The 27,159-nt window shown below is 41.3% G+C and overlaps 1 protein-coding gene across 2 annotated transcripts; it reads left to right on the top strand.

Annotated features, from left to right (window-relative positions):
• The first annotated feature begins 6,371 nt into the window (after window positions 1-6,371).
• On the top strand, window positions 6,372-24,004 carry LOC111565745 (EGF-like repeat and discoidin I-like domain-containing protein 3). 2 transcript variants are annotated; one of them, XM_023265966.3, is made up of 10 exons: window positions 6,372-6,587; window positions 11,607-11,732; window positions 11,822-11,953; window positions 18,708-18,821; window positions 18,985-19,166; window positions 19,249-19,404; window positions 19,495-19,639; window positions 21,181-21,365; window positions 21,453-21,608; window positions 23,165-24,004. In XM_023265966.3, exons 1-10 carry the CDS (start codon window positions 6,512-6,514, stop codon window positions 23,306-23,308), a joined length of 1,416 nt encoding a protein of 471 aa, XP_023121734.1. In that variant the 5' UTR covers window positions 6,372-6,511; the 3' UTR covers window positions 23,309-24,004. The 2 variants fall into 2 exon arrangements, with proteins under 2 accessions (XP_023121734.1, XP_023121733.1); XM_023265965.3 differs by having other exon boundaries at window positions 6,373-6,587; window positions 21,163-21,365.
• The last annotated feature ends 3,155 nt before the right edge of the window (window positions 24,005-27,159 follow it).

Here is a 27,159-nt window from a genome sequence, read left to right on the forward strand (position 1 = left end):
CTAAAAACACCAACTTACAATTGATCCAATTTAAGGTGCTTCACAGAACGCATATAACGCAATATAAACTGTATAAAATGGGCTTCTCACGCTCAGACACATGTACGCAATGCACCCAAAACATGACTGACACTTACTTTCACGCTCTGTGGCTTTGTACACCCGTCTATCAATTCTGGGTAACAATCACGCAGAAACTCTCCAATATTTTGGACTGCGGGATTCCACATTCCCCGAACGTTTGCCTAATTGGTGATCTAACGCAAACAGCCCTTCCAGACATTCATATCCAACCCACACTTGCAGCTATCGCCATTGCCAAAAAGACAATTTTAGTTAACTGGAAAGATAAGAAAGCCCTCAACATCACCCATTGGCTGAACCTCCTCACAGAACACATTTCACTAGAGAGAATATCTGCTATCAGAAAAAAACCATTTGGACTCCTTCAAAGAAAAATGGTCTCCATTTATTAAATCAATAAATATTAATCTATAGCCTCCGCTTGTATGTGGGCGTATGCCATTTCCCTCATAAAATTGTAATTATTATTCTGTCTGTGTGTATGGTCTGACTTCTCTCTGCTTTATTTCAGCTTATTAACCCTCTACCTTTTTAAGTAGGATGGCACCATGGACTTCAAGGCTGTGTGCATACACTGGTGGTGTCCCTTCCCTATTGCTCTTGGGGTTGCTCTCTGGCTCTGCGGGGCCTGCGTGGCTCGGGCCCCTCTGCCTGGGGGTGGGTGTCCCCGGTGTCTCTCCCTTTGAGTCCTGGGTCTGCTGGGTTTGTGCGCTCTCCTGGGGCCTTGGGGGTGGCGGCGGCTGGTCTCTTCTGGGGCGCCCTGGCTGGCCCTGGGGTTTGGGGTGGGTCGGCCCTCCGGTCGCTCCCCTGTCCTTTCCTGCTCTGCTTCCCTCCTCCTCCCTCCTCTCCTGCCTGGCCGCTCGTCCTCGCCCCTCTCCCTCCCCTGGGGGGGCTGGGGGCCCTCCGCTGCCTGGGGGTCTGGCATGGGGGCCGGGTGGTCTCTCTGGGGGGGTGGCTCTGGCTCATCCGGGCACAGGCCTTGGTACTTGCCTGTGTGCCGCCACTGGAGATAAATTTCTGCTGGCTGGGGGCTTCTGTCCGGGCCCGGTGCTGTCCTGGGGAGTAGTGGGGTGGGTGGGGTCTCGGTGGTGCTGCGGAGTGGGCGCCCTGCATCCTGGACGTGCCGGCTCCGGGGTGGGCGTGGGGGCTCATGGCCCTTGCTTCCTAGTGGTGCGGCCTGGTCCTCCCTCCGGGGCGGGGTGCTGCATGCGGCTGGCCCGTGGTGGGGCTGTGGCGCCTACCGGGGCGCTGCTCTAGCGCTGCGACTTCTGGGGGTTTCGGTGCTGGCCGGGCCGGTCGGGTTCGTGTGGGCTCACCTTGGCCTCTTGCCTCTGGGCTCTGGGGGCCCTCTGCATCAGTACCGGTGGTCTTACTACCTGTCTCCCCCGCTGCTCTCTCCTCATGGGCCGGATCCACACCAGACTGCCTCTTACTGTGCACTTCACACACTCCACACGTCACTGTATATAGTTAGTCTTAGGCACATATAGGGACACAACAGCTAGGGCCCCGAGAGCAGGTGGGGGCAGGAATGATGGGCTCTGTGGTGGGGCGGATGGCAGGGCTCTACGGCCTTGTCTCTTCCCCATCACCCTCTTGCTTGCCTCCCCTGCTCTCTAATTTCTTTTTAATGCACCACATACACTCACACCTTGGGGGTAGGTCTGGGACGGCTCGGGGAACTTGGGCCAGGGTAGGCTGCAGAGTAGCCATCCTCTGTGGTCCTCTGGCCCGCCCCCTGGACGCCTCGCCCAGCCTCCCCACTTTTAATGCACCACATGACACTCAGGGTTACACTATCACGGTGCAGGGATAATGTCTCCAGTCTGGGATCGGGAGACATATTAACAGGGAGTAATGGGGGGATCTCACTAATATGGCCTCACTGGTGGGACCCGGCCCCCTTATAGCTATGGTGTGGCGGGGGTGGACCATCATCCGTGTTGCTGTGGCTGGGGGGTCCCCGGGACCTGGGGGCTGTGGTCGGGGGGGGTTCTCCTGCGTGCCCGACGGGTCCGGGCAGGTGCGATGGCTCTTGGTGGGCTGCGGGGGCTGGATTGGCCGTCCTGGTGGGCGCTGTGGCTGTACTGCGGGCTGGTGGCATGTGGTGACTCTGTCCTGGTGGGTTGTCAGGGCGCATTGCGGGGAGTGGGGGCCCTGGGAGTACTGCGCTCACCTGGGGCCTGGTGCGGGGGGGTATGCGGGGTGCCTCCCTGTCGGCGTCGCCGGGCCCCACCACACTGTCCATTTTTACCCTCTGGACTCACATCGGGTCCCGGCTCCGATTTCCTCTGGCCGGCTCCCGGTGGCGGCCTGCCTTGTGATGGGCTGGTTGCCATCCCTTCGGTGGGCCGCTCGGCCCCTGTGTCTGGCTTCCTGGCTGTGTGGGGCCGTTGGCCCCCTTGGGGGGGGGAGAGGGGGTGGGGGTGGGCGGGTCGGGTGGTGGGGTGGGGGGTTTGGTGGGGACTGGGGTGGGCGGGGTTGGGGTTTGGGTGGCGGGTGGGTCCTCGTGCCCCGGGCCACCTGGGTCGGTCTGGGCGCGCAGGGGGTGTCAGTAGCTGCTCCCTCTTGTTCTCCGGGTTCGCGTCGTTCACGGTGGCCCCGGTGGCTCTCTGGGGGTGCCGCCCTGTGGCTCCTACGGCCCGGGGGGAGGGATGCCCTGTTGACTTGGCCCTGCCTTGCCGTGACTGCTGTTCTGGGCTTCGGGGTTCTTCACACTTGCATGTTTGATCAGGTCTTGCCAGCTACTGCCGAGTCCCATTTCAGCGATTGATGGGTCCCGCCAGAATGTGCTGAGAATTTCTCCAGTCTCTACCCTAAACTCATTCTCTCTCGCACTAGTATCCTTTTCTGGCCTATTCTATTCTATTCTATACTATCAAGACACCCACAATTATGGTGCTCAGTACCATTTGTTCATTTATTATTGAATCTCTTTTTCTTTTGTGTTGGTTTGGTTTTCTTTTCTTTTTTCAAATTTTTATTTATTTATTTATTTTTTTTTTTTATTGATGGGCAATTAGTAGTTGGGCATAACACACCACCTTACAATCTTTAATTGCAATAGCAGCGCCTGTTATTTTCTATCCCTGTTCATCCTGTTCGTCCTGTTCGTCCTGTCCAGTCTTTGTTTCCCCCACACATCACTGAGGTGTAGCACTGCCCTCCCTGGCTCATAATAGGGAATTCTAATAAAGAATATCTGCTTAGCTTTCAGGGAGGGCCGGTGATGGTCACACACATGCACTAAATATTAAAATATTTGGCTGCAAGACTAAAATATGCATCAATCTCATAAAATGTTGACTCCCCTTTTGTGGAGTTAAACAATGAGAACAAATGCAGACAAAAAAAAAAAAAAAAAAAAAAGCAGAGCTTTCCCACGAGGATTAATTCAAAGTACCAACTTGTTAAGTAAATCACTCAGTTTTTCACTTTTCTCTTTTAGATTTGATGGTAGGAGTAACTCTGAGATTCCAGACATGAACAATGAAACCTGTAAATTAAATATAATAGTTATGCTCTTAATTATATCAGTTATAAATATTTTCATTTTAACCTTAAATGATGTGGAAAGGAGGCAGTCTGAGGTTTATGCAAACTCTGCTACATTGTCAGTTTGGTGGGGTAGTGATGCCTTCACATGCACATCATAAAGCAGATCAAATGGGTTTGTTGGGCATTATGAAGTGGAAATGACAACTAATTAGACTATTTATTGGACTGCAATGAATTGAATTTCTGAGCTCACTTAGGTGCAAAATGCTGGTTGATAGCGGCCTTCATCCATCCATCCATCCATCCATCCATCCATCCATCCATCCATCCATCCATCCATTTTCTTCCACTTACCCAGCTCTTCCTTGGGGATCCCGAGACGTTCCCAGGCCAGATGAGATATATAATCCCTCCAGAGGGTTCTGGATCTACCCCGGGGTCTCCTCCCAGGAGGACGTGTTCAGAAAACCTCCAAAGGAAGTCTCCCTGGAGGATCTGAATCAGATGTCCAAACCTCCTCAACTGGTTCCCGAGGATTAATTCAAAGTACCAACTTGTTAAGTAAATCACTCAGTTTTTTCACTTTTCTCTTTAGATTTGATGGTAGGAGTAACTCTGAGGATTCCAGACATGAACAATGAAACCTGTAAAATTAAATATAATAGTTATGCTCTTAATTATATCAGTTATAAATATTTTCATTTAACCTTAAATGATGTGGAAAGGAGGCAGTCTGAGGTTTATGCAAACTCTGCTACATTGTCAGTTTGGTGGGGTAGTGATGCCTTCACATGCACATCATAAAGCAGATCAAATGGGTTTGTTGGGCATTATGAAGTGGAAATGACAACTAATTAGACTATTTATTGGACTGCAATGAATTGAATTTCTGAGCTCACTTAGGTGCAAAATGCTGGTTGATAGCGGCCTTCATCCATCCATCCATCCATCCATCCATCCATCCATCCATCCATCCATCCATTTTCTTCCACTTACCCAGCTCTTCCTTGGGGATCCCGAGACGTTCCCAGGCCAGATGAGATATATAATCCCTCCAGAGGGTTCTGGATCTACCCCGGGGTCTCCTCCCAGGAGGACGTGTTCAGAAAACCTCCAAAGGAAGTCTCCCTGGAGGATCTGAATCAGATGTCCAAACCTCCTCAACTGGTTCCTTTAGAGGTGAAGGATCAGCAGCTCTACTCTGAGCTCCCTCCAGATGTCTGAGCTTCTCCCCCTATCTCTAAGGCTGAGCCCAGACACCCTACAGAGGAAGCTCATTTCAGCCGCTTCTATCCAGGATCTCGTTCTTTGGGTCACTACCCAGAGCTCATGACCATAGGTGAGGACTGGAACGTAGATGGATGGTAAACTGAGAGCTTCTCCTTGTGGCTCAGCTCCCTCTTCACCATGACGGTTTGGTACAACGTCCACATTACTGCTGACGCCACCAATCCTCCTGTCCATCTCTCACTCCGTTTTCCCATCACTCGTGAACAAGATCCTGAGATACTTGAACTCCTTCGCTTGAGGAAGCAGCTATCTCCCAACCTGGAGGAAGCAATCCATCAGTTTCCGACAGAGAACCATGACCTCAGACCATTCTCTATTCAACATTTAACCCTCTGTAGGGTCATAGAGGGTGCTGGAATCTATCCCAGCGGACTGAGGGTGAAGACGGGATACCCTGGACAGGAATCAATCTATCACAGGGCTACATATACAGACAAACAATCACACATGCATTCACACCTATCAGCAATTTAGAATCATCAATTAACCTCAGCATGTTTCTGGACAGTGGGAGGAAGCTGGAGAACCTGGAGAAAACCGATGCACGTACAGGTAAAACATGGAAACTCCATGCAGAAAGACCCCAGGAAGGCCAGGACATGAGCCACAGTAGCAGCCATCAGCTGATCTGTGTTTCTGGGTTGTGTATTTCTCATCTTCTTCTCGACAATATTCCATATGGGGTCCTCTGGGCTTCAGGTCAGATGAGTTGGCCAATCAAACACAGTAATATCACAGTCAGCAAACCATTTGGTTGTAGTTTTGGCTCTGTGGGCAGCTGCAAAGTCCTGCTGAAAAGTAAATCTGCACCTCCATAAAGCTTGTCAGCAGATGGAAGCTGAAAGTGCTTTACTTGAAATTTTCACTTTAAACAACTAACCATTAATGGAAAATACCAAACTTTTTCATGTTGTTCTAATTGTTTTAGATACACTAGTGTGTGTGTGTGTGTGTGTGTGTATGTGTGTGTATTTATAAGGGATATCCGATAATATTGTCCCACCGATATGATTGGCCCGATATTGGCGAAAAAATGGAGTATCGGTCAAAATCGTTATCCTTTTTTTGCCTATCATGAAAACCGATAAAAATTGAGAGTTGGACAATTCCAATAATAATGCAGCACTAATACTGTGTGAATTAAACAGGCAGCAGAGATAACGTAGAGCTGTACAACAATCTAGAACATGTTACATTTTCACTTTCTTAAACAAGGAATGGAAAATATCTTTTTAATGATGTTCTGTTTATGATGCATCAGTATAAGTACAAATAAGAATATATTTTAAAAAAAATAGTTGAGCACAAAGATTCCTTCAGGCTGAATTGAATTCCTGCAGCACTAACACTGTGTGAATTAAACAGGCAGCAGAGATAAAGCAGAGTTGCACAACAGTGTTCTGTTCATTAACATGCTGCTGGACTCTCTTCCTCCTCCCAGGCTCCGCCCATCGCATGACGTCACACGTCGTTAACTCGGTATTATCGGAAAATCCCAGCTCTCACCTGACTCCTCGGTCTGAATCCCGGTTTTTCCCACAGCACTTTAAGGCAGCACTAGTCAGAAGTTCAGCGGCAGCGCGTCGCTCCGGACAAATAAACCAGCAGAGAGAAAGAATAAAGCTAGAAACAGACAAATATGAAACGTCCTGGAAATGTGATCACAACGTATCTAGGAGCTTTTACTCTGCTGCTTTGCCTGTATTCTATCAGAGGTAAGTGCTCTTTGACATAAATCAGATTAATCGCATTTATAATGAACTCTGATCCACTTCTGCTGTTTACTTGGTCACTTGTTTCTCACACATTTCTACCTCCAGGCTGCTTTTACTCTTTTTCCATATGATCCACAAGCGGACTTTGGCACTGCCACCTTTATTTTCCATCCCTTTTTCCTTTCCTTTTCCCCACCCACAGGCCTGCTGCATCTACTTTTCGGTTTTTCACTAAAAAGGTGCTTTTAATGAATGAGGATATGTGCAAATTCAAACTCAGTGCATGTGTTTGGAAGTGTTTTTCTATTTAACTCCTGTTATTTCACTTGTTATATTCAAATAGATGCTCTAAAAGCACGTTTATTCCATCTTTAGCACAAAAATATGTAGTTTTCCATGAAAAACAGTCAAAATGTGATTGGTAGATACAGATGTGAGACCTAAGTGTTTCCACAGAAAGCAGTTGGACTTATTTTTAGTTCCTCAGGCTTCTGCTACAACACTTAAAAAGACCAGGACCTGGACGAACTGAGAAATACTATAAAAGCAAACTTATTATTATTGTCACAGCAGAATGGGTGATTAAATGTGAGGCTGCTCTGTTATTACATGTGAGACTCTGTTATTACTAAGTTCTATTTTGCACAGTGGTCATTGGAAGAGGCAGGTTCAGGAAAAAAGAGAGATGCTGCTCTCAGTTCTTGTTTGCTCTCCCATGCATCACACAGATGAGGATTCAGAGCAGTTTGTGACACATTACAACATGCTTAAAGGTGACTTTTCAGCTTTTATTTGAGCGTTTTCCGTGACGCACTAGGAGGTGGTGCAGATGGAGATGGAAATAACACCATATGTGTTGTTGTCTGAGGCCAACATGAGCCAGCTGTCTGCTCACTTCCAGTAGCTTTAGTTCAACCTGCAGGACTTGGAGTCGTTATCTGGAGTTTTTGAATGTGGCTTTTTGTTCTTCAGCTGCCATGATGTTTGTGTACATGCAGGAACTAACTGCTTTGCTTCTTCCCAACCTGTCAGTCGACGTTGCTGCGTGTCCGGCTGCCCTGTCATGTTGTGTAACTGTAATTCATTCCCGAAAGAGCTGCTTTTGTGCAACCTGGCTAATCCTGCAAGCTGTTAATCCTGCACAGAGACACATTCTGCCATCAGGGTTGCTTTCATAAAAAGCGGTTGTTTCCAGATTTTATTTTCTGTTCTCACACTTGTATCCCTCAGCACACTTCTGAAGCATTCTGTTTCCATATTTACCTTTTTTGTAAGCAGTTTTATTATCAAAACTCACATTTTCCACTGTAAAAACCTCCTCTGTGGTTTGCTCTCATGCTGAAACATGTCACTTTAGTGGTAAAGCCAGTCGGCCCAGTTTAAACCACAGCTGTCAGATGTGCCACTTGGTTTGAGTACGGTGACAACTGCTTAAATGGACTCGCTCACATGCTCAGAATCACATTTCTACGCCTCGTAATTTTTGTGAAATACACCAAACTCCAGCGGTTCCACCTGGAGCTGCTCTGTGAGTCCGACGTGGCGTCTCATGAGTCATTGTTCTGGTTGAAGAAAGAAAACAAACACTGTTAGTTAAAGGTTGTGTAGCTTTGACATCTCCTGTGTGACTCATAAATCTGTGCCCTGCTGCTCCCATCGGAGGCCTCTGCCATCTTTTGAGTTGATCCAGACTAGATCAGTGACTCAGCACTTTGGGCTTCACTGCTGAAGCTGCAGCAGGAAACACAGTAGATCCCTGCTTAAACCCTCCAATCACACATTCTCATTTTAAGACACGCTTTATCGCCTGAGCATGCAGCCGAAGTTCTTTTAGATTGTGTCTATCACTACTAGATCTATTGTCTTAACAAACACAAAATAAACCAAGTTGCTGAAGGATTTTTTTGGCCTAGTTTGCCAGTGAGGATTTCTAAAAGCGTACAGGAGTTGGATACAAACAGAAGAGTGTTGACAGTCAATACAGAGCTGAACATCTGTCTGCAACTTTATCCCGTCTGCTACCTTCATCCTGTCTACTGCTCAGGCTCAAAGCTCCATCCGGTCTCACAGCTGCAACAGGCTTAACTAGAAAAGCACTCAGAGAGCGCAGTACTCCTCCAAGGCTGCTCAGTTGAAGTATCATTTCCGACGGATAAAATCTTTAATCAAAAACGACCTTGTGCTGAGCACAGGCAAAGTCACATGAAGATGAAAGAAAACGGTTCCAGCTGTTGCTGTCTAGTAAAGGATGTGTCTAAACTTAGAAGCAGCTGGAATGGAGACAAGCTCTGATGGTGTTTCCTGAAGAAAGGAGGGAAGGACAGAAAGGGGAATTTGTGTTCAAAATAAGGCTGACGGCTGAACTTAATGTGTCTGGCTGGGGTTTGCTACATACATGACCTAAATATGTAGCGGGACTCAGAAACAGCCAACAGTTTAATCATTTGTTCCTTGTATGAATTTCAACTGATAAATTAGTCATTTTGTGGTAGAATGAAATCGTGTGATCGTCAGCAGGTAACTGACACAGTGTTCGTGTCATGGTTACAGGAACACCGTGCCGGCTGCTATATCTCCCAATGGGAAATCTTTAACAAATCCATGGATCCAGACTATAAGCTGCATCACTTCCAAAATCTAATCACTTGGTCCTTGTGTCATTTCTGACCTTCCCTGAAAATTTCATCCAAATCTGTTGCTCCGTTTTAGAGTGATGTTTCACACAGACAGACAGACAGATTCACAGACAAACGCACCCCGGTTGTCACATAACTCCGCCGTTCCTTGGCGGAGTAACAACGACCCAGCTACACCATAATATACACAACCAAAACGTCCAGAGTGTTTAGCTTTTCTTTGTAACCGCTCTGAGGTGCCATTTATGCATCTGCAGACTCAACAAAGCCACAGTCAAACTCATGGACATTTAGCGCAACTGGAGTTTCAGGAGTTAAATTGTGAAAATTCAATTTCAGTACAGTTATGACAATTCTGCTTCAGTACCATTTCAGAGCAACTGAGTTCCATTCCAGTATACTGAATTCAGTTTTTAAGTTTATTGGAATAGAATTTCAGTTTAATGCATTTAAACTGGAGATTCAAATTCAGATCTTTATTAGAATTATTCAAGCTCAGATATTCAAATTCTGTTTCTGGTAGCACAAATTTCTGACCAATAAAACAAACAAACATGAACTCATAGTTAAATTACTTGTATGATTGTAGTTGAAGAGCTTTTCACTGGTTGAATTCAACTTCAGTACAAATTCAGAGCAATTGAATTCAATTCCAATATATTAAATTCAGTTTCAAGTTTATTCATACAGAGTTTCAGTCTAATACATTTAAATTTGAAAGTTGCTTTTAAATGGAATTTTGGGAAATCTAGTGCTGTGGTGGAGTCTTAATGTGAATATATTTTAAATCAAACGTTTGCATTTGAATATCTCATCCTCTCCTGCTTCAGTCATGGTGATTCTTTTTGAAAGCAGCACTCGTGCAAGTCAATAAACACAAACCTAAACAGGAAACCTTGTTGGAATATTTTATATTTGTATTAAATGTTTTATTTAAAGGGAGATTTTCAGCTTGTCTTTGATTTTCTTTGGCTGTTAGTTGTGGTGTGCAGCCAACCAGATAGTGCTGACTGGGACTTTGTTGGAGAACACAGACTTAGAGGCAGCTGCATCATAAAAAAAAGTGGTATATTTTTATATTAGTTTATTTTATCAGGAATCATCCATCCATTTTTCACTTTTTTCTTCTCAATTTGATGGTGGGAGTAACTCTGAGATTCCAGACATGAACAATGAAACCTGTAAATTAAATATAATAGTTATGCTCTTAATTATGTCAGTTATAAATATCTTCATTTTAACCTTAAATGGTGTGGAAAGGAGGCAGTCTGGGGTTTATGCAAAACTCTGCTACATTGTCAGTTTGGTGGGGTAGTGATGCCTTCACATGCACATCATAAAGCAGGTCAAATGGGTTTGTTGGGCATTATGAAGTGGAAATGACAACTAATTAGACTATTTATTGGACTGCAATGACTTGAATTTCTGAGCTCACTTAGGTGCAAAATGCTGGTTGATAGCGGCCTTCATCCATCCATCCATCCATCCATCCATCCATCCATTATCTAGACACCACTTTATCCTCTGTTGGGTCCCAGCTGACTTAGGGTGAAGGCAGGGGACACCTGGACAGGTAACAGTCTGTCACAGGGTTACATACAGAGACAAACAACAACACTCACATTCACACCTACAGACAGTTTAGAGCTACCAATTAACCTCAGCATATTTTTGGACTGTGGCATGAAGCCGGTAAAAAAACCACTAATGTACAGAGAGAACATGCAAACTCCATGCAGAAAGATCCCAGGAATGTCGGGATGCAAACCAGGAATCTTCTAGCTGCAAGGCGACAGTGCTAACCACCAAGCCACTGTGCAGCCCTTTGTCAGGAATCAGTTAAATAAAATAACGATACAGGTAGTACTGAATGCTGAATATGACATATGATAATGTTTCCCAGGAATAATTTCATGATTAATTGTTGTGATTAAACATTTTATTTCACACAACCTGCATTTATTTACAGTTTCCACACTGTATATTTTGCTCTTATATTTTGGTTGTATATATTTTATAGGCCGTGTTAATATTGCCTTATATAGTTTATTTTTTATGCTGCTATACGGAGAGTGCTAAACTGATTTTCATTGTTTTCTGTAACAGTGACAATAAAGATCTGTTCTATTTTATTCTATTCTGTTCTATTCTCTTCTAATTTCTTCTCTTTCACAAACATAATAAAAGCACATGATCAGAAGAGTTTTCTCATTCTAGAAACAGCAGGTTGTTCAGAACAATGTGTGCTTGCAGTGCAGAAACTGTTTGAATCTTGGGTTACCGTGGCAACAAGATAAATACTCCACTGCATAACATGTCAAAAATTTTAAAATAGATTTGAAATATTCAATACACTCCCTGTTTGTCCCTTCCTTCCCCTCAGGTGACTACTGTGAAGTGAATCACTGCTTCAACGGGGCGACATGTGTGACAGGGTTAGGAGACGATCCCTTCATCTGCATCTGTGCCGACGGCTTTGGAGGAGACACCTGTAACCTGACAGAGATAGGTAGAGCTGGACAAAAGAGGAAAAGAGAAAAAATTCTGGATGAGAAGCGAGGTTATTTTTGGACTAAGACTAATCTGTTATCTTCTCAGGACCCTGCAGTCCCAACCCCTGTAGGAACGACGGGTCCTGTGAGGTCATCGCTCCGACCAGACGAGGCGACGTCTTCAACGAGTACGTCTGCAAGTGTCAGCCGGGCTTTGAAGGAGTTCACTGCCAGATCAGTAAGTTTCTCCTCACCTGATCTGCCCCCTTTATGCCTTTCGCGCCTATAAAATTACCACTACTAACTTGAAAGCTTCTTAACCTGAGCCAAAGCTTATTACTATGCCCCTCGATTATTGAATAGCCTGTCTGAAGATCTGAGGGCGACTTGTAATAATATTTTTAAAAGCAAACTTAAGACCTACCTTTTTAGTCTGGCTTTTAACTAAATTTTTAACTTAATATATTTTAGGTATTTTTATTTCATTTTATTTATCTTATTGTTTTTAATTTGTTCAGTTTAATTTGTTTTTGTTTTAAATGTAACTAATGATTGTGAGTTTGGTGGCGTGTTTTTATCTCTGAGTGTAAAGCACTTTGTGCTACATTTTTCTGTATGAAAAGTGCTATAGAAATAAAGCTATTATTATTATTATTATTATTAACAAGTTAATGTGAAGAATTTATCAATCAGAGGAAGTATTAACACCTAGATTTCAAGCAAAAAAAATCTACATCAGATAGATTTTAATTAGGGATGTCCGATATTGGATTTTTGCCAAGAACCGATATTGTCCAACTCTCAATTTCCGATCCCGATATCAACTGATACCGATGTCTGTGGGCTATTTAACTAATTTTAGGTAACATCATATATCTCCTGTGGTGGAATTGACACATCATGCCTCATTTTATTGTGATGCCCCATTGGATGCATTCTCAGATGCAACAAGGCTTTCAGATGGAAACATTGTCTGTGCAAAACAAGAAAACTACTTCAACTGAAGTTGTGGAAAAAAATGTCTTTTTTTTTTTTTGAAATTGTATCAAACAGTAGTCCCTCTGTGAGTAAATTCTGGCGAAGTCCAGGCATTGTTTTATCGGTTTCCATTATAGGCAAAAAAAAACGATGACGATATTGACAGATATTGCATTTTTATGCCAATGTTGAGCCGATAATATCAGTGGTCTGATATTATCGGACATCCCTACTTTTAATACCAGAAAAAGGAGGCAAAGGACAGAAATTCAAGTCAGATTTAATCCGAACCATAGAGACCATAAGAACCTATACAGTCTGTGATTGGAACATCTCAGCAAGCAGTGCATCACAAACCCCAGAATACTCCACTTTCAGCAGATTTCTCTACAAGTGTGAACATATGAGCGTTTCTTTCCTGCCTGTCACAACCCGGCAGTGAAGGAGATGTGTAGTCCGCTCAGCAGCTTCATGAAAAGGACTCATTCAGCGGCTTTCTGTGGTTATTCTGTTTGGCTAATTAGTAAAAGACCACTCCAAGTCTCTTAGCATGCAGACGCCCTCCACACTGGGCCAACACTGCATCCATTTGTGCTCCAGTTTCACCCAATCACACCAAGAACAGAATAGCAGCAAATTCCATCGTATCCTCGGAATATAATCACTGAGTCGGCATGCGGTTGGTGCAGAAGTTTGGCTTTTATTAGAGGAAAAGACAAAAAGTGGGATTATTTTGCAAACATCACATCGTAAATCCTCTGAACTGTGATTATAATCCTGGCTTATGCTTATTTGTGTTTATGATTCACTCTGTAAAAAGGTTGAAAATGTAGGTTTAACTCTCAGGACTTCAACTAAAGTTGGATTTAGTGAATGAACAGTTCAGTCTCCTAAAGCCCACAGACTGACCACCGGTCTGGGGGTCCACTCCCAAACAGTTTCTAACTTGGAATCAGGCAGATTTTACAGGCTGGACTGGTAGAGAAGTGTTAGGGAGGGAGGGAGGAAGGTTCAATGAGGATGAATTTAAATTATGGAAATTCAACTTCAGTACAGTTTCAGAGCCACTGGGTTCAATTTCAGTATATTAAATTCAGTTTCAGGTTTATTCAGGATTCAAATTCAAATCTTTATTCCAATTATTCAAGCTCAAATATTCAAATTCAGTTTCTTTTGGCACTAATTTCTGCCCAATTGTTACGATCCAACCTCTAGGGTGGCTGGATACAACAATATAACCAGATGTTAATGGTTCGGGTAAAGGAATTTTATTGCTTAGTGGCAAACGGAACATAAAAGTGATAAAGAACACAAAACTGGTGGATGTTGCCAAATCAAAGAACAGAATATAACAAAACGAAGGCTAACAGAGTTTCTAAACTATCTAAACACAAAGTAACTAAGCTCCCTAGCCAAATTTAAATACAGAAGCAACACCCACCACGAGTATCAGAAACTAGTACAAAGAGTGCAAAAGGACAAACTAAACAAAACTGGTGCCTCACACTCACATACTGAACACACAGTTTACGAAGACTCTAAATAATGAACAGCTTCTTCATTAAGTTGGTGGACTGCTACCTGGAGCCTCAGCCTCCACTGAGACTGTAGGTTCCACACCAAAGTAGCAACTGCCAACAGAAGCCCGAAGTGTCTATAGAACCCACCACAAGTATTTACAGACCGAAACACATCCCAGGAATACAAACAATGTAACACTCACAGAGCAGCACCAGGGCAGACTGGTCACAGATACCAGCTGCCCAGATTAAGAGCATGCTTGCAGGTATGTAGTCTGCAGGTGTGGTGATTGCTGTGTCTGGTTGGTTAGAGGTGGAAGGGAACTGGATGGTGGCCCAATCAGGAAGGTCGGGAGGCGGGGAGAACAGGGCTGCAGCGCAGGTCGTCAACTCCGGAGTCATTAATTGGAATGGCTGGCAGCTGGGGTTCTGGAGACACTCTGAAAACAGCCACAGCTGGACCCACACAAGTAATCTCCCTACACAAAGACCTAACAGGACACCAACCCAGAAACCAGGCGGCACAATACTGGTGGCCGTAACACCAGTAAAACAAACAAACATGAACTCATAGTTAAGATACTTATATGACTGTAGTTGAAGAGCATTTCATTGATTGAATTCAACTTCAGTGCAGTTTCAGAGCAACTGAATTCAATTCCAGTATTTTAAATTCTGTTTCAAGTTTATTGGAATAGAATTTCAGTTTAATATGTTTAAACTTGAGATTCAAATTCAAATTTTTATTGCAATTATTCAAGCTCAGATATTCAAATTCTCTTTCTAGTCACACATATTTCACTCCATTGAAAGCACAGACATTAATTCATAGTTAAAAATACTTGTATGACTGCAATCAAAGAGCATTTAACTGGTTGAATTCAACTTCAACACAATATCACAGCAACTGAATTCAATTTCAATATATGAAATTCAGTTTCAAGTTTATTCAAACAAAATTTCAGTATATTACATTTAAATTTGAGATACAATTATTCAAGCTCAGCAGTTCAAATTCAGGTTCTAGTGGCACTAATTTCACTCCATTTAGCTCATAGTTAAAAATACTGATATGACTGCAGTTAAAGAACATTTTAGAAGGTATCAAAATGAGGTGTCTTTATACATTTTAATTGAATGTAGTAATTCTTGTGTATTTAGTATAAACATCATGTCAACAGTGTTGCCAAAGCACATTGTAAGTAATCATAGTTGACTAAATGAAATGCTGAGTGAGATCAGCGTCTGCAGAGCTGGATCTAGGGATCAAACGAGTGAGGCTATTTCACGGTCCATCTCTCGGTAAGATCGCTTGTTTCTCAGTGTCAGAAGCCGTGCTGGGCTCAGTGTTGTTGCCGCCATACAGCCATTCTAAGTGGTGACCAATCCTCTTAGCATTAGCAGGAACAAGAATTTAAAAAGACCCATGAGGCATTACGTCAACCCGTCATCTGCTTTAGTTCTGAAGTTTGTTATGGACGGTTAAATACGGCTTTTCATGCATTTACTGGGGCAGCTGGTGACCACACAGGTTTTATTTAGACTCAGTTTAGGCTTGTTACTTATTTTTAAAAAGGTGTGTTCCAATGATATTTTCTCAGGACCACAGTAACAAAAATTAATACCCGCAAGATACAGGAGATAATACGCAGACACTCTCTGTCCTCCAGGTTACATCTGTATCATTTTGGTTTCAATTAACAAACTCGAATGTACAAACATCCTGGTATCAGTGTCCTCGTAAGTGCAATATTGTCTCTCTCTCCTTCCATTAATCCAAAATTATACATACCACTGTTCACATTCCACTACTTCAGTGTGCTAAACTAATAAAAAAAAGCGACAAAGGCACTTTTGGGTCATGTAAATACTGTATTAGAAACATTTTGTACAATTATTGTTGTCAAAACTATATAAAAACATAAAATATATCCTCAATTGGTAACGACTTTCTTTGGTTAACTTATACTAAATGCCCGATTAAAACTACAACAGGTGTAGGAGCCCAAATTAAACAGTGAGGGATGTAAAAAATAGAAGGTGATGATCTCCCTGCCAGACAATGCTCAGAGCCCTTATTTAAAATAAAATATTATCCCAGCTAGAATACTGTAAAATTTAATCTAATGAAGACAAAATGTGGTCACCAAATTTTAGGTGTGCCACAGTTAAAATGTTGCTTTCTTTTGCTGGCAGCTAAACATACACAGACACTTAGTAAATTAAAGCAAAAAACAACATTAGGTGTCTTAGTAAGGTGTTGAGCCGCCACATGCTGCCAGAAAACTACATCCATTCTCCAAGTTTGTAGAACTATACTGGAGCTACCGTAGATAAACACGATTCTTTCTCTCATTAAATGGACACATCGGTCCAAAATCTCCACATCTGGTGACTGCAAACGCCATAAAATATGATTCATTTTCATTAAGTGACTGCTGGATGGAGACGTTATCTTCCACAGGTCCACTCCCATCAGCACAGAAATGTTTCTTCATAGGATAAAGGTGAACGTTCAGAACAACTTTGTATGGATTTGCAGTGAACTTTCCCACATAGTGCATAAGTTTCCTGAAACTATGCCAGAAAAATGTCCCCATAGAGGCACCAGATTCCCAGCTTTTTCCTTTAATTTGTCCCCCATCTGTAGATAGACATGTAAGGACTATAAATGATACATTTCTGTATAATTGAATAGCAGCTCATGTATAGATGCATATTCTTAGTCATCTGGTTGTGATTTTCTTGCTGTTTTTAGTGGATCTGTGTGGAAGTAACACAGATGTTAGACCTGATCTGGCTGCTTGGGTTAACTCTCATGTCATCCTGCAGGTCAAAATTGACCCGTTTTAAAGTTTGAAAATGTGGGGGAAAAAAATTTTTTCACAGTGAAACTTCTGATGTCCACATTTTCAACATTTTTGGGAAATCTTTGAACATTGTTTGGTGGAAAAAAAGAAATGTTAAAAATGTTTCTTAAGAACATTCACAAAAAAATCTACCAAAATCCAGTGAATTTCACTGGATTTTGGTTGATTTTTATGTGAATGTTCTTAAAGAAAATATTAGAAGTTTTACTGATAAATATGGAATCACTTTAGATAGTTTTAGAATTTTTTGGGAAGATTTTTACTCATTTTTTGAAAATATTTTCAAGAATTTTTTTTGCCAAATTTGGAGGATTTTTTAAAAAGAATTATTGGAATTTTCTTCCTGAAGATTTTGCAAATTTTCAGAAATTTGGGGGATTTTTTTTGCAGAATTTTTGGATTTTATTTTCAAACAAGGAAACAATATTTTTTTGTTGCCCGTAAGTGAAGACAACAGGAGGGTTAAATGTGTTGGTTAGCGTTGGGGAAACATCAAGAAGATTTATCACATACTAGAGAAACATCATTACCAAGTGATCTGTTTAAAGCTCTTTTGTGTTGACAGTGAAGGCTGTTGTGTCTCTATTCTGATGCCTTCATCCCGCGTCTCTACATAAACATGTAGACTTGTTGTACAAGACCGCCACCTTGTGGACGATTGGTCACCATAACACAGCAGGAGTGTCTGCAGACGTAATTTGTTGCCATGGTTACTGTGGAGGAAAGGCTTTAGTCTGTTGCACTGGATGAAGGAGAAAAATCTGGAAATCCTCACAAATGACATCCACTGACCAATTTCACCATCAGCTGAGACATGGAAGTAGATTGGCATCAGTTTGCACTTTTCCTAGAATAGAATAGAACAGAATAGAATAAATATGGGCAGGAGGTTGCACGTGAGCAGCATTATTAAAGGTGACACTGCGTTTTTCAGTGATGCAGAAAAAGTGGAATGTTTTTATTTCTTTTAACACAAAATTCAGAGATTGATTTAAAAGGTAATGAGCTATAATGCAGGATTTTTTTTATTACTTTCAAATATTTATTGAAGCTAGTCCCCCAGAAATCTACACCTATGAACTGAATATAAAGAGCCCAGTTTGTACATTTGTTATTAGTGAATATCAGAATTAATTAAGTTTTAGTTTGTGTGGCTGTGACACAACATGGACATAACCTCTAAATATGTTCTGTGTCTTTTTTCAATTCTTTCACAACTGTAAAAACAAAACTAAAAAAACCCTCTCTTTATGTCAGGCTTGGAAAACAAATAGCAAAACACTGCAGCTTTTTACAGCCGTAACCATATGTGAAGATGCCATTAGAAGTGGATTAATGTGTCTTCGACTAACAGATTATGCTTTTAATCGGGATTGTGCTTGTGCGGGACACAAAAATACAATTATCAGCCTTCAGGAACATTTCTGTCACCGTATTAGACTCTAATATGGCGACAGTCATGGACTGTGTGTTGAAGACAGAATGAGACTGTTGGAGTCGTCCACCAGCTGACCTCCTCTGTTCTTTATCTGAGCTATTTGTGTTCAGGTGTCCACGTTGTATTTCACAGGTTATTTCACTTGTTTGAGGATGTGAGAATAATGTATGCTGCTGTGTTTTTCAGATGTGAACGACTGTGCCAACCAGCCGTGTAAGAACGGAGGAACATGTCGAGATCTGGATGGAGACTACGCCTGCCAGTGCCTCTCGCCATACGTTGGGAAGCAGTGCCAGCTACGTAAGTTCACCAAGTCATTAGTCACATTTCGGTCAGATGAGTACGGCTTTTCATCAAAAATCCTTTTCAAAAAGTTGGCGCAAGAGTTTTAAATGGTAAAATACCCTAAACTAGAGCTTTAATGGTCATTTGGTGACTCACAAAGCTTTGTACTATACACCAGGTTGCATTTCCCTGCTGGGGATGGAAGGAGGAGCGATCGTGGAGTCTCAGATTTCGGCTTCCTCCGTGCACTATGGCATCCTGGGTCTTCAGCGTTGGGGCCCGGAGTTGGCTCGACTCAACAACCAAGGCATCGTCAACGCCTGGACGTCCGCCAGCCACGACAGAAACCCCTGGATCGAGGTGGGGGAAGTTTAAAATTGTGAGGCGGACCAGTGAGAACAGGATGATGTTTACTGACGCAGGAACCTTTAATAAATTGCAGATTAACATGCAGAAGAAGATGCGTCTGACGGGCATCATCACCCAGGGAGCCAGTCGAATGGGCACAGCGGAGTACATCAAGGCCTTCAAGGTGGCGAGCAGCTTTGATGGAAACAGTTACGTCACTTACAAAGGGGATAATCAGCGTCGGGACAAGGTTAGATGCTACTTTCTGTTAATATATGGGCACAGAAAGCTTCTCTTTCTTCAGTTTGCTCACCTGATTCTGCATATCTGTGCACTGCAGGTTTTTGTGGGCAACACAGACAATGACAGCACAAAAACCAACCTGTTCGACCCTCCCATCGTGGCCCAGTACATCCGCATCATCCCCGTGGTTTGTCGCAGGGCCTGCACGCTGCGCATGGAGCTGGTGGGCTGTGAGCTGAACGGTAAACACAAAGAAAATGTCAGATACAGCTTTAACTTTCACAGCAAGCTCAGAAACAAATTTGATATCAATGAAAAGAGATGAATGACCTACTGGCTCAATGTATAACTGCAGGACTTCTTGTGTCATAGTTGACATTTTTGCTATTTTCAGGCCTAAAATCAACTTAACAAATACCACATGGCATTTTTAGAGAAAGATTCTTCTAAATATTATATATACAATTGAGTAAAATTGAAATCGAAAGTTATTTATAAAGATATTGTAATAAACCTGTTGACACTTGACTCTTTATATTAAATAACTCAGAAGACTGACAAAGAAACACAAAATGACCAAAAAAGGCTCAAAAAGACACGAAATGACCACAGAAAAACACAAAAAGAGTCAATGAGACATATAATTATCATATAAAGATACAAAATAAGTAAAAAAAAGTTGCAAAATGACCACAGAGACACACAAAATGACTCAGTGAGACAGATGTCATATAAAGACACAGAATGAGGAGAGACACAAAATAACTACAAACAGTTGCAAAATGACCACAAAAACACTTAAAATGATCACAAACAGACTGAAAACGGCTACAAAAAGACCTAAAATGCCCACAAAACTGATTGAAAATGACCAAAAAAGAAACTAAATGAGCAGGTCATGTGATCTGGAATTAACACACTTCCTTGAGAGGTATTTTTGTAATGGGGAACTTAGTTGGAAGGGAATTCTTGGACACAGATATAATTTGTTATTTTCCATATAAAATTTGGTTTATTGCCAAAAAAGAAAAATCTGTCATGAGTTCTTTTTTTTACTTTTAATAAAAATGTATGCCAGATGTATCCTATGGACTTCAGAAGTCCCTTAGTTATATATTGACCCTACTTTAGGTTCAAGTCTAGTCAAGCTATGTCCTCTGTGAACTCCTGTTTTGAGGGAGTCAACAAAAATATACAAAAAAACCCAAAAACGTTGAGAATGTCTTTTGTTTAACTTCCTCTCTGTCTCTTGTTTTACTGTCTTGATGTCTTCTTGTTGTGGTCTTTGCTGACGGGCAAAATGACAGTCACAGAGTTTATTTTAACTGCATAACATCAAGCCGTGGTCACACCGCAGAGAAAATCTATAGCATAAACAGCACTGTGTGGGTTCACACTCACTCTGAAACAATACAAGCAGCAATTTGAAGCACTCAGACAGAAACACACGCTTTTGTGTTTGTCTCCTTGAATCATAACAAGTTAAACATTTCCAGAAAACCAGATTTAGCTCAATATGGCATGCATTCCTCTACTCTTTACACCTCTTTTTGTTGCTTCCACTTCATCATCAATGGGTGTTAATGAATTTTAATCAGTCACTTGCTTTAAAAATGTTCCTTATGCCTTCAAGTTCTGGGTGAAGTTGATTCTTCTTTCCTTTGGGTGAACTCACTTGTCTTTTCCCCCTTCTCGTCTGCTCTTTCTCCTTCTGTCGCTCTGGTTTTTCCCTCCCTCCGTCTTCCCATCTGCTTCGGATTCACAGTTTATTCAAACACGGCAGGTTGCTCAGAGCCTCTGGGGATGAAGTCTCGGCTCGTCTCAGACGGCCAGCTTTCAGCCTCTAGCACTTTCCGTACGTGGGGCATCGACACCTTCACATGGCACCCTCAGTTCGCCCGGCTGGATAAGGCGGGGAAGACGAACGCCTGGTCTCCTGCTCACAACAACCGCTCAGAGTGGATCCAGGTGAGGGGACATTTGTAGTCAGATGTCAGTATTAGTAAAATGTCAAGCAGAATGTTACAGGGTTTTTTTTGTTTATTCGTTCACCAGGTCGATCTAGAGAAGACAAAACGCCTCACAGGCATCATCACTCAGGGTGCTAAGGACTTTGGTGTGGTTCAGTTTGTGTCTGTGTTTAAAGTCGCCTACAGCAACGATGGAGAGTTGTGGAGTACAGTGAAGGACGAGAACACCGACAACGATAAGGTCAGAAAATGTGAAATACATTACAACCACCAGACCCCCTCGAAAATCTATCTATCTGTCTGTCTGTCTGTCTGTCTGTCTGTCTGTCTGTCTGTCTGTCTGTCTGTCTGTCTGTCTGTCTATCTATCTATCTATCTATCTATCTACCTATCTATCTCACTGTAGAGTTCAGGTTTTTCCTTTAATTTGACCCAAACACACACTGTACAAAATGACACTGCAGGTTGTCACTCTTGCAGCATTTTCACAGCAAAAGTTACAGGATTGCAAATATCATAGTGATTACTTAGACTGAAAATCTTTAATCAAAATCTTCCGTTTTTGCCCAGGTAGCTCAACTGGTTAACCTGTCAAATAAAGCCAAAAAAATCTTCCGTTTTTACTGAGTTCAAATGTCCATTGCTCAATTTCTGTATCACCTCCAAGTTTTCGACATCTTCACAAGAAACTAAAGGAGGTGCTGTTCGTGGCAAGACCTCACTCATGTATATAGACAGACTAGTTACAAAGCTGCACACATTTTCATGTCATTTTAGGCATTTTTTGCGTGGTTCTTGCAAATGCTAAAACATGCAATAGCTCTTTTCTGAAGTGTTGTATGAATTCAAAAAGTAGTACACAAAACCTGCAGCTTGTCAAGAAACAAGTCTAAGAAGTCATGCATTATTATCAGCTTCCTGTTCTGTTTCTCCTCAATGAAGCCTTTTATTATGGAGAATTTTAGCTGCAGATGAGCCATTAAAACTCCAAAACAAGCCTTGAAGTTTTTACTGAGCTGCATGGATGCTGCCCGAGGCTTTGACTGACTTTTCTGAACGTCTGGGTGGAGCTGGAAGCCTCTGGAAACACACATCACGATCAGTCATTAGCCCTCCTGCTGCCCTCATTTACAGGCAGCAAAAAATATTGTTCCTTCGTCAAAAATTGAGCAAATAAAATGTCCCAAATTTATAAAAATTTGCAAAATCTTCAGGAAGAAAATTCTAAAAATTCCTTGAAAGTTTGCCTGAACATTTAATTTAAAAAAAAAATCCCCAAATTTGACAAGAAATAAAAATTTAAAAAGTAAAAAAAAATAAATAAAAATTGTAAATATTTTTTTTTAAAAATGAGTAAAAATCTTACAAGAAAATCCCTAAAAATATCTAAAGTGATTTCATATATGTCAGTAAAACTTCTAATATTTTCTTTAAGAACATTCGGAAAAAAATCAACCCAAAATCCAGCGAATTTCGCTGGATTTTGGTTTGATTTTTTTCCGAATGTTTGTAAAGAAACTATTTTTTTTAACATCTCTTTTTTTACACCAAAAAATGTTCAAAAATTTCCCAAAAATGTGGAAGTTTTCACTGTGAAAATATATATATTTTTCCCCCCAATTTTCAAACTTTAAAACGGGTCAGTTTTGACCCGCAGGACGACAGGAGGGTGAAGACGTTGAGTACATGTATTACCCAGAGTGCATCATGAAAGTGTGCAGGTTCAGCTTGGTTGTGTGAAAATACACAATGCTTTTGCTCGGTGACTAAATATTTTTTCTGATCTTTTATTTGCAGCTTTTCCAAGGAAACATCGACAACAACACCCACAAAAAGAATCTGTTCGAGCCTCCGTTCTACGCTCGATATATCCGCGTCATCCCCTGGGAATGGCACGAACGCATCACTCTACGCATGGAGCTGCTCGGCTGCGACGACTAGAAGCTCCTCAGTAACCAATAATCGAAGCTCCGTCTGCTACAACCGCAGCACAGAACGGATCCCTGGAGATCACGTTTGCTGCGTAGCTTGGACTTTTAACACTTGTAGCACTTTCTAACTAGTGACTTTTTTATGTTTCTGTTGATGCATTTGTTTGAAATTGCAGCTTTTGCTCACAGAGTCCCTTATTTAGTGTTCATGCTTTTAAAATTTGCACAAATTTGCTCTTAGTCTGAATTATTTGCTCCCTTTAAGAATCCAAACCCTGCTTTTATTTTGTAGTTTCGTCTCACTCTATCTATACGGCTGTTTGGCATAGTGGCACAGGGTCGGTGCAATACAGAGCCTGTTTTGGCATTTCCAATCATCCAGTAAGATAAAACATGTCCAAGAGTAGGAAATTAAAACCCAAATTGGTTCTGCAGCACACTAATAAAGTCAGTCCATTGACTGAATGTCAAACTGTAGGGTGAGTTTTTCATGTCATGTCTGTTTTGTTGACATTTTCTACACATTTTGACACATTTTTCTGCTTCATTCTTACATATAATTTCATTCTAATTTAAACCTTTTTACCACAAATGTGAAATATATAGAAAGATACCTATGTGTATGTGTAGAAAACATTGTTTTACATTTGTTTTTTAATTCATTGTTGGTCTTGGACTAAGATCCTTTATTAAATGCTAAAATAAATCTGTGTGTGTGTGTGTATTTTCAATCAAAAGAACAAAAAAATACATCTTAATCAGGGTTGTTTGAGCTGTTAGACTGAATGTCAGAAGCTACATTTCTCAGCATCACTGCTGGCTGTGAAGAACCATTTAGAGAGACAGTTTCTGTGTGAGATGCTGAAGTTAGGTGGCTGATTTCTACAGAAACAGGCACAAAGATATTTTAGTTTCAGGCAAGAATAAATTGTCACAAATTGCATGGAAAACACAATTATTTGTGTCACATTGTCAAGGTGATACAATTTTATCACATGCTGGTCAAAGGAGAAAGCTGGAGCTTGGAGGAAAAAGCTCCTCAACATGAAAACTGAGCTGCTATCAGTCTATTGTTGCTGCATCCAGGCGAGGTGGAGAGCTTTATTTATCTTCCTGTGACCTTGTCGGAGCTATCCTGCTATTCAGGATGCTATATAAATGAAGTTATTGTTATTATTATTATAAATACATAGAAATAATTAAAGGGCAAAACTCTCTGGGTCTGTCTTTTGGCTTCTCAGATGTATTTTTAATTTACAGCCAGCAGGTGGCAGTCGGATGATTCTGGGCTTTCAGTCAACAATAAGATCAGAACAAAATGTGCAGAATCTGCTAAACCACACTCACTTCTATTAGAGCTACAAACTCTTTAAAAAGCATCAGTATCTTAAATCCTAATCAACACCTTTGAAACACCACACATGCCGTGATTTTACACCGTCTGCATCTCTCAGCCAGATTGGACGTCAGATTTCCTGGATTTCCTGCATTTAATGTGAACAGCCGTGCAGAAAATCTGACATTTATGGATACACAATCAGATTAAATGTGAAGAATGAAGGCTGACACAGATGTGGGTCTGAAAATGTGAGATGAAAGGTGATGTCTGAGTGGAAAGATCCACAGAGAACACAGTGTACAGCGGCTCCAGTGTGAGCATCTGTCAGGTTCATGAGGCATTTCTATGTGGGACAGTGTTCTGTTTGCTGTGCTGCTGATTCAGCTTCTCCTTGTTCTGTCAGGTTCATGTCAGAAAGCAGCGGTGACACAACTTCCACCAGCAAAAAAATAAACTAATCAGGGTTGAATTTCAGCGCTGTGATCTCAGTTCTTATGTAAATCACATTAAATGGCAGAACAGACAGAATTCAATTAAATTATATTTATATAGCACCAGTTACAGTTCAGATTATCTCAAGACACTTTACAGAACCCATATGAATTGTTTTTGTTGCTTTTGTGTGTCATTTTGTGTGTTATTTTTGTTGCTTTGTGTTTCATTTGTGTCTCGATTGTTTTGTTTTGGGCCTCATTTATTGTTTAGTGTCTCATTTTTGTCTTTTAGTGTCTAATTTTTTGTTGTTGTGTGTCGTTTTTTCGTTTTGTGTCTCATTTTGCATCATTTTGTGTTTTGTTTTTGTTGCTTTGTGTCTCAGTTTTGTCATTTTGTGTCTCGTTTTTGTCGTTCCATGTCTCGGTTTTGTCATTTTGTGTCTCGTTTATGCCAGTTTGTGTCTTGCTTTTGTTGCTTTGTGTCTCATTTGTGTCTCGTTTGTGTCTCAGTTTTTTTGTTTTGTGTCTTCTTTTTGTTGCTTTGTATCTCGTTTATGTCAGTTTGTGTCTTGTTTTTGTATTTTTGGGTATTCAGTGTAAAACATACCAGACAGATTAAACAGAAGTTAAAGGTTGAGGATTCATGCAGAATAATGGGATCACGATGACTGAAATTCATAGAAAGGAAGCATCTCTGACCGTCACACCCATGACCTAAAGAGTGTGACACAATATTTGTGAGTGGACACACTAATATGGATATTTATTCAGCACTTTGCACACCTTTCATTTCCCTTTAACTCGTTTAACAGTCATTAAAACCACCTTTTCCTCACTTTCTGACAGTTATAGCTCATTGTTTGCTCTTCAGTCTCATTAAATGATGTTTAGTACTCAGACAGAAGTTTTTACAGGGTGCTGCCTTTTTTATTGTGACTCCTGGTTTATATTTTTGCACTTGAGCACCATTTTCCCTGTCGGGAACACAAACACTGTGATTTTTACGAGTGTGCTGTGTCTTATGCAACATTTTGTACAAATCTCGCCAACATTCAGCCTCTTATATTTGGTATCTTTGGTGACTTTGGGACCTGCACAAGAATTTAAAATATTTTTTATTTGTTTAGTTTTATGTGCACAGCATAAACCAGCAGGCCGCTGCTCATCTGGTTAAGTTACTGCAGCAGACAATGTAATTTTACAGCTATAAAGACATGTGGATGAATGCTGCTAAATGGTAACAAAATAAAAGTCTGCAATAAAAGCTTAACACATAAAATACTAAAATATATGTTTGTTACCTTTAGAACTTACACTGTTCAATCCTTTTGCTCAGTCTTGCACAATAAAAGGCCTTATATGTCATCAGAAAACACTACTGTCCTGTTGACTCATGCATTTTATTCTGATATATTGGAACTGGCAGCAGAGCATACGATGTGTTTCCACTTCATGCTACTTTACATTCATATCAGATTTATCTATTCGTTGCTTTACAGATTCACAGTTTACACACGAAACATGATCAGCTTATAAATGTGTAACTATGTACATCTGTCCAGCAGTCTTTGAAGTTAAATATCAGCAATCATAACTCAATATTGCAATCATGCAGTGATCTAACATTGATGGAGGCCTTTCAAATACTTTTGAAGGATTTTTCCATACAGTTAACCTTTCAATGTCTGATTATTACTTATAATGGAATGTTTTCATATTGTGTAAATGACCTGAGCCCTAATTAAAGCATGTGATAAATCAAACATTTATAGTTTATTATGTCATAACACAAACAGCCACTGAACACCACAGCATTAATATTGCTCTTTGATATTCTGGCTAAAAACATATTAACAACAAACCACAAGGACACGTCAACACTATTGTTTACAGAGAATTATTTTCCGTGACTTTCGTTGAAGCAGACAATACATGCACACAAGAAATCACCGTCACAAGGGAAGATCACTTCAGTTTCATTTGCATAAAAAACACAATTATTTGTGCCACATTGCCAAAGTGATACAATTTTATCACATGCTGGTCAAAGGAGAAAGCTGGAGCTTGGAGGAAAAAGCTCCTCAACAT

This window comes from Amphiprion ocellaris, chromosome 1 (genome assembly GCF_022539595.1).
Source record: "Amphiprion ocellaris isolate individual 3 ecotype Okinawa chromosome 1, ASM2253959v1, whole genome shotgun sequence".
NCBI classification, from domain to species: Eukaryota; Metazoa; Chordata; class Actinopteri; family Pomacentridae; genus Amphiprion; species Amphiprion ocellaris.